Genomic DNA, 12470 nt, shown 5'->3' with positions numbered 1-12470 from the left:
AGTTTCTAACTTTGACTTTTCCACTTGGAATCCTAGCTTTTTGTCATTTTTAAACACTTCTTTAATCTGAGCATAGTGTAACCAGTCTCGCACTTTGTCTCTCATCTTTTCTAAACTCTGCAATTTCCAGTTATCACCATCCTTTTCTATTATCTCCCAATATTTTGGCCAGTTGGCCTCCATATTGGCTCTTTTCCGAGCCTTAGCCTCCAGGGGTGACAGCCACCTCGGAGTTTTATTCTCCAGTAAGTCTTTATATTTTGTCCAGACATTAAAAACTGATTTTCTGACAATATGGTTCTTGAAGGCCTTATTTATCTTAGCTTTATCATACCATAAATATGCATGCCATCCAAACGCATTATTAAAACCTTCCAAATCCAAGACATCCGTATCTTCAAGAAGTAACCAATCTTTTAACCAGCAGAAAGCTGCAGCTTCATAATACAACTTTAAATCTGGCAGGGCAAAGCCCCCTCTTTCTTTCGCATCTGTTAATATTTTAAATTTGATTCTGGGCTTTTTGCCCTGCCAGACAAATTTAGAAATATCTTTCTGCCACTTCCGGAAGCACTCTGTCTTGTCTACAATCTGCAGTGTCTGAAACAAAAATAACATTTTTGGCAATACATTCATCTTGATGGCAGCTATTCGGCCTAACAAAGAAAGTTTTAGTCTTGACCAACTATCCAAGTCTCTCTTAATCTCTGACCAACATTTTTCATAATTATCTTTAAATAAACTCAGATTTTTTGCTGTTATGTTTACCCCTAGGTATTTAACTTTTTTAACCACATTTAGTTCTGTCTCTTTCTGAAGCTGTTCCAACTCAATATCTGTCACGTTTTTCCCCAAAACTTTAGTTTTTTGCTTATTTAACTTAAATCCTGCCACTCGACCAAAGTTTTGAATCAGTTGTAGTACTCTTTTCAAACTAGACTCCGGCTCCTGTAATGTCAGAACTAGGTCATCTGCAAAAGCTTTAAGTTTATATTGTTTCGCTCCGACCTGAATCCCTTCCACCAACCGGTCCCCCCTAATCATATTCAGGAGCACTTCCAGAACCGAAATAAACAGTAATGGGGAAATCGGGCAGCCTTGTCGTGTACCTTTTTCAATTTTAAACTCTTCTGTAACCACATTGTTAACTATCAGTTTAGCCTTTTGTTCTGAATATATTGCCTCAATCCCGTTCTCAAACCCCCGTCCCACTCCCATTTCTTTTAAATTCCCCTTCATAAATTTCCAAGATATGTTGTCAAAGGCTTTCTCCGCGTCTATAAAAATTAAAACTGCTTTAGTGTTTATGTTTGTTTGTAAAAGTTCCAATATGTCTATGATGTTCCTTGTGTTAGTAAACATATGTCTGCCCGGGAGAAAGCCTGCCTGGTCTTTATGGATTATCTCACTTAAAACTTTCTTAAATCTTCGTGCCAAAACATCTGCAAATATTTTGTAATCCACATTTAAAAGGGAGATGGGACGGTAATTCTTGAGTTGTGTCTTTTCAGTTTCTGACTTTGGAATCAATGTGATAAATGCTTCTTTCCACGATTCAGGCGCCTTCTTCCCCTCCATTATTTCATTACTGACCTCCAACAAAGGTTGTATCAAATAATCCTTCAATGTCTTATAGTAGTTAGAGGTCAGTCCATCTGGCCCTGGTGATTTGCCCTGTTTCAGACTCAGGATGGCCTGTTCAATCTCTTGTCGTGTTATTTTGCCATTTAAAATTGTTCTATTTTCTTCTGACAGCTTTGCTAATCCATTTCTCTCCAAAAATTGTGTAATCTCTATTTCATCTTGTGGCCCTTGAGTATATAACTTTTTAAAATACCTCTGGAAGCACTTTCTAATCTCTCCCGGGTTCTGAATGTTCCTTCCTTCAACCTCTAAGTTTGTTACTGTATTTAATCTTTGTCTCCTTTTCAACTGCCAAGCTAGCAGTTTCCCACATTTATTTGCCGATTCAAAAGTTTTTTGTTTCATTGTTTTAATCTTCCATTCTATTTCCTGATTTATCAGCTTGGAATATTGCGCCTGATAAAGTTTAATTTCTCTCAGAATCGGTTGGGACTTCGGGTTAGATCTTAACTTCTTCTCCAACTCTTTGATACTTTCCAGAATTTTATCTTTCTTTTCATTTTGCAGTCTTTTCTTTAAGGAATTCTGTTGAATCAAGAACCCTCTCATCACAGCTTTACTTGCATCCCAGATAGTTCTTTTTTCCACCGTAGTGTTCAAATTAATCTCAAAATAGTCCTTTAAGGTTTTTTGGGCCTTCTTTACAATTCTTTGGTCTCTAAACAGGCCATCATTCATCTTCCATCTAAAGGAGCCGATTGGGATCAATGTCATATCCATTCTCAAGGCGTTATGGTCGGAGCATGTTTTGGGGCAGATTTCCACCTTCCTCACCTTAGGTGCCAGACTTCTAGTTATCCATATTTGGTCGATTCGTGTCCAAGTCAGTTGAGCTTCAGAAAAGAATGTTCCTTCTCTTCCCAGGGGGTTTCTAACTCTCCAGATGTCAACCCAGTCCATATTGTCAGTCATTTCAAAAAAGGTCTTAGGTAGTCTTCCCTCTTTAGTAATGTTCTGGTTCTGTGACTTATCCATATTTGTTGATACGACCCCGTTCATGTCCCCCATCATGATGACGTTGTTGTAATCCAGATAATCCAGCATGGTCTCGTGCAACTTCTTATAAAAATCCGATTTTCCTTCATTTGGAGCATAAATTCCTAATATCAAAATTTTTTCTCCTTGATACTGTACTTCTATTGCGAGGATTCTTCCACTTTCATCTTTAAAGAGAAATTTTGGTGAAAGGCTCTCTTTTGCATAGATCACTACACCTCTCTTTTTAACTGTATCCGATGATATAAATTCTTGACCAAGCTTTTTATTTATTAACACCTTTCTATGGAGCCTAATCACATGTGTTTCTTGTAAGCATATAATGTCCAATTGTTCCTTTTTTAAAATATGAAAAATTTTAGACCTTTTTTCGGGACTGTTACAGCCATTTATGTTCCAGCTCAAAAGCTGCAGAGACATCCTGGATAGGTCTGGTTATTCTTTCTGGGGTGGTACCTTGTTCTCCGGTCCTTGAGGATCCGAGGGGGCGGGCTCCCCTGGAAGTTCTGGCGCTGGCAATCCAAGTCCTTTGTGGAGGTCTTCTCCGTGTGCTCCCAAAAACTTGTCTCTATCTTCCACTGTTTTGATTTTGATCTTTCTCCCTCTGTAGGTAAAGGATAATCCTTGTGGAAACTCCCACCTGAAGATAATTGCGTTGCTTCTCAACAGTCTTGCCAATTCCGTGTAGTTAGATCTAAGGTCCAGCAACTGCTTAGGAATGTCCTTGTAGATTTCAATTCTCTTGCCCAAAATGTCTAGTGACTTTTCGTAGTGCAGGCCCAAAATCTTGTCCCTTTCCTCCTTTGATCTCAGTGTTATCAAACAATCTCTGGGCTTCTCTGTCCTTCTGACTCTGCCAAGCCTGAAAGCAGATACAATTTTAAAGTCTTTTTCCTCTAACTTCCAAAACTTGGCAAATTCCTTAGTTAGAAATTCAATAAAATTATCTTCTTCCACCTCTGGTATTGACCGTATCCTCAAGTTGGTCTCCCTGTTTCGCAGTTCTGTCATCAAAAAGTAAATCTGATGTTCTCCAACTTGTTTGCTGAGTGGTCTTACTTCTTTCTCAAGTTCTTCCAATCTTTGACTAGTATCTTCAGCCAGTTTACGATTTTCACCTACAGCCTCCTTTAATTCTCCAATAGACTGGGCATTCTGTGCAACTTGTCCAGTCAGCTTATTCAAGCTTTCTGTGTTCTGTTCAATTTTAGCTGTATGCAAATCAGCCTTCTTGTCCAGAGCCTCCAGTTTCTCCAAAATTTTCTCCAAGACAGAGCTACTTGTCCCTGAAGCCATATCTCCCAGGTGCAGCTCCTCTGTCTCACCCTCCCCTGCCTGTATTAGGGAGGCCGCCTCTATGTCTGGAGGCAAAGTGGAAGGCAAGGCCGGCACAGAAGATCTACGCTGTGAGGCTGCAGATAAAGTTAGAGTTGTTTGTTTAGTCCTTCCTCTTCTCCTTGCGCCACTCATTCCAAAGTTATCTGTAATCCAAGGTCAATCCAAGTTGTTCCCATGAGAAAGCAGAGTCCCAGATACAATAGTCAAACAGAGGCCGGGAAAGGGAAAGTAAAACAAAGTCACTGCTGTAAGTCCAAAATCCTCTAGAGGGAGCTTAATACGTCTTCAGGGAAAAGATCAAATCCAAGTTAAACTTATAAATTTAAATCCATGTCTATCGCCTCCACAATGTATTATTTTTAGCAGAGTAAAACTTAAAGCAAAACAGTGTTTCTTACAGTGCCTTGACTGCAACAGTTTCAAAGTATCCAGTTCCAACTCAGAATGTTTCAAAACCTAAATTCAATGTATCCAAAGTTGCAAACTGGTGCTCATCCAGGCAGCTCCAGCACCAGAGATTCTTATTTATTTTATAATCCACTGGTGCCACAGAAGAAGGATATCAATGCACCCCGAATATGACCAGCAAAAGTCAATAGCTCAAAGTCTTTCACTCAGAAAACTGCTTTAACAGGGTGCCAGCATTTAGTTAACGCATAACTTTTTGTCTCCACTCCTCCTGCTCTTTGCTTAAAGTTCAGTATAGCGGGAGATGGGCTTCCTGCTTATCCTCACTCCGTTTTCAGCCAAATTTCAACTTTTTTTAAAAAAGTTTTAAAAGTTTCATAAAGTTCTCAAAAAGTTTCAGAAAGTTGACAAAAGTTTCAGAAAGTTTTCAATGTCCAAATTTACTCACGGGTTGTAGTTTCCAAAGTTCAGAAAAGTTGCAGGAAGAAAGGACAGCGCTGACCGGCAACAGCAACGCGGCTTCACTTCGCTGTTTGCGCAACGACCCACAGCGCCGCTACCCCCTCCGCGATCCGGAGCCCCTTACGGGGTCCCTTCAGCGTTTTGGGGGCTGCTTCTGGCGCCCGCCGGGTCCCGAGACCACAGGCTTCTGCCACCTGTGGTTTTCCTGAATGGGTCTCCGCTTCGCCGTAGCGGACGACCCGTTTACAGCGGAGCTCCCTTCTCCTTACTCGGAGAAGGCAGCCATTACCGGTCGCGCCGCCTCCGGAAATAAATAATGTTTATTTATTAACTTTCACCCAGAGCAACCTAGACTTCCTGTAACTCCTACATCTTTTTAGCCTGGTTATTTAACATAACATGCTGCTATTATTTTCTGCTGTATACATGTCATGAATGGATTTTGCTTTGTACTTGGTGACCGATACCCATTATTTGTTGTTTGTGTTGTTTCATGTGTGTGTGTAAGTAATAAAAAACATGAGAGGAAAATTAATTTTAAAAGCCTGGTTGGAATCAGAGTTAACTGAAAGCAGCAATAGCAATTCATTGAACACAGTAAATTACTGACTCCTGACAAGGTAGTTTTATTCAGCTTATCTTATGTGCCCAAGCAACAGAACTGAAAATACCAATATTATTTGCTCTTTAGAACTTTACCAGTCTTGAACAGAGTTTTAAAGATTTCACTTTGTTGGTCAGGTAATACAGACCAGCCATAGTTAGTATTCTGATCAACTGGTCTGTCATGGCTGCTGGAGACAGGTTTTGATTTGCAGTTTTCCAGTGGTTCAATGCCTGAGTAACTTTTTCTTCCAACAAAAGAGTCCTAATAGAAAAAATATACAGAGAAGATGCTTAAACTCCTTCACACAGCGATCCTAACTTTGGGTCACGTGGCCCTGGGGATGATGGTGACATCCACAACCTGCTGGCTCCTGCAGGTCAGGGTGGAAGGTGGGCAGTCAAGAGTTTTCAGAGGGTGTGCTGTGCCAGCTCAAGATGGCTGCAGCAGAGGGGACCAAACTGGACCCCTTGCTTGTCAGTGGGCCAGATTAGGATCCAGAAAATCCTTGTGTGGCCGTGCTCTGCCCTCACCCAAAAAAACCCAGAGGGGGGCAGCAGCATTCTTAACTCCCAAGCAGTCTGCACCATTAGTGGGTACAGTCTTCCACCCAAACCGAACACCTTCCAGGAGCATGAATTGGGGGTTAGGATTGCTCCCTTAAACGGTGAGGTGTATCAATTAAGCTACAAAACATAAAACATAAAAACCAGATGGATGAAATTAGCAGAACCTGTTCCAAGGAAAAAAAATAAATTTTACGTATCACTAACCTGTCAGTTTCTATTGTTTTGATTACAATACTGTTAAGCTGGAGTTTTTGACAAAAAAATTCAAAATGTTCAAACGCGATATTGCTAGCAATGGTCTTCAGAACTTTCTCCAAGATTTTTTCTAAAATAAGCAGATCATAAACTTTACAGAACAGCAGTTTCATATGATTTTATGCATGAATCCAAGGAACTTTACTCTTTTATCAACTGGTGGCAGTGTTAATTATATACTTTGATGGGCAGGGAGGATAGAGCCAAAATGCTGGGGTTTTTTAACATACCTGGAAATGTGTAGAGATAGCTAGCAGTTTGTAAAGGTGGGAAACCTGTAACATTCTAGAGGTTGCTGGATTCCAACTATTAGCCCTGCACTCCCACCATCATGCTCAAGGTTAATGGGAGTTGTACTCCAAAACAGATGGAGGGCCATAGACACCTACCCCTGGTTTATTAACTGAAACAGACAAAACTTTAGGTGGATGCGTAGGGAAATTGGATGAGGCCATCTTTTTTGTTAATGCTTGACATTTAACTTCCCTGCATGCACCCACCGCATGCTTCTGCTGCTCTGGAATATGAGGGAGTGAAGAAAAGATAGAGACCTCATGGTATGGAGAAGCAAGGAAAGGGCAGGCAACAGTGACCTGGATAGGCAGTGGACAAGATGAGCTGATGGACCACCTTGGGAAGGGACTTACTGAGAGCTGCAGAGTGAAGCTGGCTGTTTTGTGCATTTCTGAGAATAGAATGGAAGGTGATCTAGACCCTGTTAGAATAGACATGCCACAGAACAAGGATGGGCAATGAAGTCTAAGAATTCCAGGATCTCAGGAGGCCTAGACAGACCTGTCTTTCTATATTTTGCTCAGGGTGTCAGAATACCTTAAGGTGGGCCATGCTGGTTGAGGCTGGTGGGAGCTGCAGTTCAGCAACATCTGGAGGGCCACAGGTTCCCCATCCCTGATCTAAGATCCCTAGTGATGCTGAGAAACTTATTTTAAACTTACCATCTCTTTCATCAGCGCTTTCTAAGTAGCGTGTTATGGGAAGCAGTTGCTTGGCTTTACAGACTTCCAGCGGAGGTCTAATCAGAGTATTTTCATCAAAATTTATATCCTTCAGCTCCAGAAGAAGGTGCAGATCGCTAGGCAAATGTAGCATTTTATTTTCTGGTAAAATAAATGGATAATGTTTGCATTATGTTAATCTGGAGCATTTCTGGACACAAACAGGCAACTGTCCCACTTTATAGATAGTACCATTAACAACTTATGCAAAAGGGTTGTCTCTTCAGGAAGCAGCTAGAGGACAACATGTACACAATCTTCAAACACAGCTATCACAAAAAATAACATGTTTTCAAGGTGCATGTTTTCTCTTCAAGAAAGTCATAATTTTATAACTTTCCTTCTCATTTTTGTTCTCATCTGCTCTGGCCTGGAAGACCATAACAGGAGAAGAATGCTAGAGTCCTTCAGTTGTACTCCTTCAACTCCTGCATGTAGGTTGATGCATAGAGAATGGAATAACACATGCAGCTGGATGCCATGTGTTCCATTTTCAGAAGCCGTTTGTGTACTCACTATACCTGATCTGGGAGTGGAAACTTATTTTTGCGCAGGTACTGCTGACATTGGAACTGGGACTATAGCACCTTATGCCTGAATTTTCTTATGACATTAAACATTTAAATCCTTACCTTTGAGATTCAGGCATTGTAAGTTATGGAGTGTTGAAAAATTCAGTGGAAGCTTTTTTAAGCAGTTGTTATTTGCTATTAATGTAACCAAACTTTTTATTTCTCCTAAGCCTTCTGGAATTTCTTGTAATTCATTATGAGATACATCAAACACTTTTAGGCTGGTCAGCTTTGATAGTTCTTCTGAAAGTGATTTTAACTGGGGATAAAAAGTACAAAAGAGTTAAGCAACACACATTTATACAGAGGCTGTTTATGTTATTGGGGAAGGGCCATAGCTCAGTGGCAGAACACATCTTTGCATGCAGAAAGGTCCCAAGGTCACTCCTAGCACTTATTTTTAATTTTATTAAATTTCTATACCGCCCTTCATCCAAGGATCAGAGAGCAGTTTACAATATAAAAACACAAGAATATGCAATGTAGCATTTCCAGGTAGGGCTGGGAGGGGCTGCTGCCTAAAATCCTGGAGAGATGCTGTCTATTAGTGTGGATGTTACTGAGCTGGATGGAACAAGAGTCTGAGTTGTTATAATGCAGCTTCCTATGTTCCTATAACTCAAGCCCACAGTGGGCACTGCATGTCTAGTGTGTCAGGTAGATCAGTGCTGGGAAAGTTCATTTAAAAAAATAAACTAGTACTAGTTCAAGTTCAACATGTCCAAAGAAGAAGTAATTCCAGTTCTCATTTGTCCCTTTACAAAATGAATTAGTTCAGTTCGCGTTCAATTCACAGTTTGATTCAAGTTCATCAAAACGATCACCATTTAAAACAAAAACAAAAACCCAGCATTCAGAATGTTACGATCTGCTCTGCTGAAGTATAAAATATACTTGAGAAGACTAAGAAAATACCACAATGTACACACAGGGGAATGTGAATTTCCCCAACAATTATGGTCTTTAATCTTAAAGCCCTGCAAAGTCTAAAGAGGAAAATACACATGTAATATAATGAACCTGAAGATGAGCTGGAACTTGTTGAAAGTAAGCAATTACAGGAACTATTTTCAGGGGTGGTTCAGCGATTTTAAACTAATTCAGTGAACTTGGTGAAACTGAACTTGCTCATTCTAACCACTGAGGTAGATATGCAAACTAAGTTCTGGTCAAAGGATGGAACTGTATAATAGCCACCCAGACCAGCAACATAAACTAAAGGTTTCAGGAATATGGTTTGAATAATAAGGGAAGTAGACCTGGTGCTAATCCCTGCTACAGATTTAATTTCCTTGGCCCCCAGTTTCCTTAGCTCCTCAGGACTTTGTTGCTCTGCCTTGGTCCAACATGGAACCATGTCCCCAAAAAAACGTTTTCCTGAATTACTTTTGCTTAGGGTAACAACAGGCGATAGCTTTTATGAGAGCTGAAAATGACTTGAAAGAGGCATTGCTTCTCATGGATTTGTTCTGTCACTTTAGCTTTGTTGCCTCCCGTCAAGGTTGATTTTTTTTTTTTTACAAGTATGAAAGCAATACAAAAGCATCTGAAACCTGGGTTTACTCAAAGACAAATGTAGGTTGAGTGTGCACAGCTTGAATGCAGGCTGTGATGAGTCTGAAAAACACATGATGAGTGTAAACTTTGTTACAAAGGACTGGTATACAGTACAAAGTTATGTATAACACAAACTTATATTTTAAATGCCATCTTACCTTCAATCCACTTTTTTGGCACAATCTTAATTTCTGCAGTGATGAAAGCTGACATATTTCATTTGGAAATGATGCAAACTGGTTGTTTGACAGATTTAAGTCTTTTAGTTCTTGCATTTGACTAATATCTGAAGGAATGACCTGTATCTTATTTTCTGAAAGATCAAGTACCTTAAGCCAATTTAGCACACACAACTCCCTGGGAAACAAAACGAATCTGTTATGGTGTAACAGCAGAACCCGAAGAGACCTCATTTTTTGAACATTTATTGGAACACTACTTATTTGATTGTTACTTAGGTCTAAGTAGCTTAATTTGGCAAGAGTGCACAAGTATATGTAAAATGAGGGCAGTTTGTTCTCACTAAAATTTAAATGCTGCAGGTTTTTAATTAATGAAATTTCAGTTGTTATTTCTGAAATATAATTTTGGCTGATATTTAGGTGTTTAAGAGCAGATAGTGCACACAGTCCAACTGGAAACAAGGACAGCTTGTTGCAACTCAAATCAATTCTAGTAAGTTCTGTACAGCCTTTTATTTCAACAGGGATGTACATTAAAGCATTTCCTGATATCTCTAAAACTGAAAGGTCTTTAAAGTATGCTATTTGTTCGTCTAAGAAGATCAGTTTATTTCTGCTTATGTAGAGTTCTCTCAGACATTTTAATTTGTACAGATTGGGAGGAAAGATTTTCAGCTGATTATCACTTAGGTTCAGATATTCCAGTTTCGTACACCTGCAAATATTTTCTGTTATATTTTGGAAGAAATTTTTTGCAAGACTGAGTTCCCGAAGCTTTTGTAAATTCTCCACTTTATCAGATAGACTTTCCAACTGGTTATCATCCAGTCTCAGTTTTTCTATATTTATCAGTTGAAAGAGCTGTACAGGCAAAAATATAAGCTTGTTGTTACTTAGCGAAAGTTCTTTCAAATTTTTGAGTTCTTTAATTTCTTTTGGTAAACTCTGGATCTGATTATCTGACATACTGAGTTTATATAGATTTGGAAGGTAACAGAGAGCCTTTGGGAATATAGACATTTTATTGGAATTTAAGTACAGCATATGCAAACTTTTCATGGTAGTCATGGTGTCTGGCAGAGTTACTTTATTGCCACTAAGATCCAAAATTTCTAATTTTTCAAGTTTTTCCAAAGCAGCAGGAAACGTTTCAATGTTGTTATATCTTAATAAAAGGCACTTAAGTCTTGAAAGTTTCGAAATTCCATCAGGGAGGTATGATATTTGGTTATGACTGAGGTTTAAAGTTCTAAGACTTTGAAGTAGGGAAATTTCAGTAGGTAAAGATGTTAACTGATTTCTTTCTATGGATAATATTTCCAGGTTTGTAAACAATCTTATGTCTCTTGGTATGGTTTTGATTTCATTATTGTTTAAATGCAAATACTTTAACATTTGAATGTCAAAAAGCCCTGAAGGAATTTCAAGCAGCCCTTTAGCATTTAGCTGAACGGTGCCATCATCAATCATTTCAGACAGCCTCTCTGCTAATCCCATTTCAGGTATCGTAGCATTCTCAAAAGATTGTAATAAACTTCTCCTAGCTCGCCCTTCAAAAAAAGATGAAGGGATTTCACTTAATCCTTCAGCATACAGATAAGCAAGAAGTTCAGCATTAATTGTGTCAGGCGTCAAAATTCCCTCTAGCTTTTTAAGCATTTGCAGTTTCTCTGTGGAACGTGAAACAACCTTTTCAGAAACCTCTAAAGAGCTTTCCATGATTTGTTCCATGAGACTCTCCTTGGATACACATGGCTTTTCGTCAGCGGAAATGCTTGTGGACGAAATTATACCTGATTGTAATGCATCTGGTTTCAAATCTGCTTCTGGGGATGGTTTTTTAAGTGTAGTGTCATCAGGACTAGATTCACTCTGATTTCCATCAACTGGACTTGGTAAATCTTCAGTTGCATCAAGATTTTCTAATAATTCCATTATGGCATTTTCAGAAATCACTGGAGAGATTTCAAATACTCCCTCTGGACTTAAATTGGCCGACTGCTCCACATTTTCTCCCTCTGGACTTAAATTGGCCGACTGCTCCACATTTTCTCCCTCTGGACTTAAATTGGCCGACTGCTCCCCCTCATTTTCTCCCTCTGGACTTATATTGGGGGGCTGTTCGCCCTCATTTTCTCCCTCTGGACTTATATTGGGGAGCTGCTCCCCCTCATTTTCTCCCTCTGGACTTATATTGGGGGGCTGCTCTTCCTCATTTTCTCCCTCTTGATTTGTGTTGGGGGGCTGCTCCTCTTCATTTGCTCCCTCTGGATTTATATTGGGGGGCTGCTCTTCTTCCCCCCCAGACATGATTGAAGATTTATTCTGGAAAGTATGTGCTCATTCCAGCTGTCTATAGAAAAAGGAAGCAGAAACAACAGCATGAAAAATGTGCAGTGAATTTAAATATTAAACAATTGAGGTCAAGCAGGATTGATGAAATTGTCATATAAAGCGGCAGTGTTTGCAAAACAAATGAGTTAGAAAACATTCCCTTCCTATCTCACCTCTCAGAATTCCCAACTGCCGCTGCGTTTCAAGTGGATGTTCCGTCCCAGCATAATCCTGATTGGCCCATTTCTCTCCTCATACTGAAAAGCAATTCAGCAAGTTCAGTTATGCTTAAGTGTGGCAGATATTTACAATAGTTTTGCCACTTGTGGGCATAATTGAGAGGATTACAAATTTTGCCAGATCTAAGGAGAAGGGCCACACAGATGTTGTTGGACTTCAACTCCCATAAGCTGCAGCCAATATGGCCAGTTGTCAGGAATGATGGAAGCTGTAGTCAACCCAGCAATCTCTGGAGGGCTACAGGCTCCCTACCGCTGCTCCATATATTTCTTCTGCTTTGCTAGCCCACTAAA

At 39.7% G+C, this 12470-nt stretch overlaps 1 protein-coding gene across 4 annotated transcripts; it reads right to left on the bottom strand.

The window, feature by feature from the left end:
• Positions 1-5450: 5450 nt before the first annotated feature.
• Positions 5451-12196, bottom strand: LRRD1 (leucine rich repeats and death domain containing 1). 4 transcript variants are annotated; one of them, XM_083578550.1, is made up of 7 exons: positions 12111-12140; positions 11709-11956; positions 9580-11665; positions 7925-8123; positions 7233-7394; positions 6226-6346; positions 5451-5716 (listed from the first exon to the last, which is right to left on the bottom strand). In XM_083578550.1, the coding sequence occupies exons 3-7, from the start codon at positions 11536-11538 to the stop codon at positions 5536-5538; spliced, it is 2622 nt and encodes an 873-aa protein (XP_083434676.1). In that variant the 5' UTR covers positions 11539-11665; positions 11709-11956; positions 12111-12140; the 3' UTR covers positions 5451-5535. The 4 variants fall into 4 exon arrangements, with proteins under 4 accessions (XP_083434676.1, XP_083434674.1, XP_083434675.1 ...); XM_083578548.1 differs by having other exon boundaries at positions 9580-11956; positions 12111-12196; XM_083578549.1 differs by lacking the exon at positions 12111-12140 and having other exon boundaries at positions 11709-12093.
• Positions 12197-12470: the final 274 nt, after the last annotated feature.

This window comes from Podarcis filfolensis, assembly GCF_964270895.1.
Source record: "Podarcis filfolensis genome assembly, chromosome: 12".
Classification (NCBI taxonomy): domain Eukaryota; kingdom Metazoa; phylum Chordata; class Lepidosauria; order Squamata; family Lacertidae; genus Podarcis; species Podarcis filfolensis.
Note: the sequence above shows the minus strand (reverse complement) of the source record. Positions and strands in the feature narration are given on the sequence as shown.

What these genes read in the sequence shown, in the direction of transcription:
- LRRD1 (XM_083578548.1), bottom strand. Translation starts at nt 11,913, where the DNA reads ATGTCTGGGGGGGAAGAAGAGCAGCCCCCCAATATAAATCCAGAGGGA. An exon ending in GCCAAAAAAGTGGATTGAAG is followed by an intron (nt 8,124 to 9,579) that starts GTAAGATGGCAT and finishes TTTTATCCCCAG; the next exon opens with TTAAAATCACTTTCAGAAGA. An exon ending in ACAATGCCTGAATCTCAAAG is followed by an intron (nt 7,395 to 7,924) that starts GTAAGGATTTAA and finishes TTATTTTACCAG; the next exon opens with AAAATAAAATGCTACATTTG.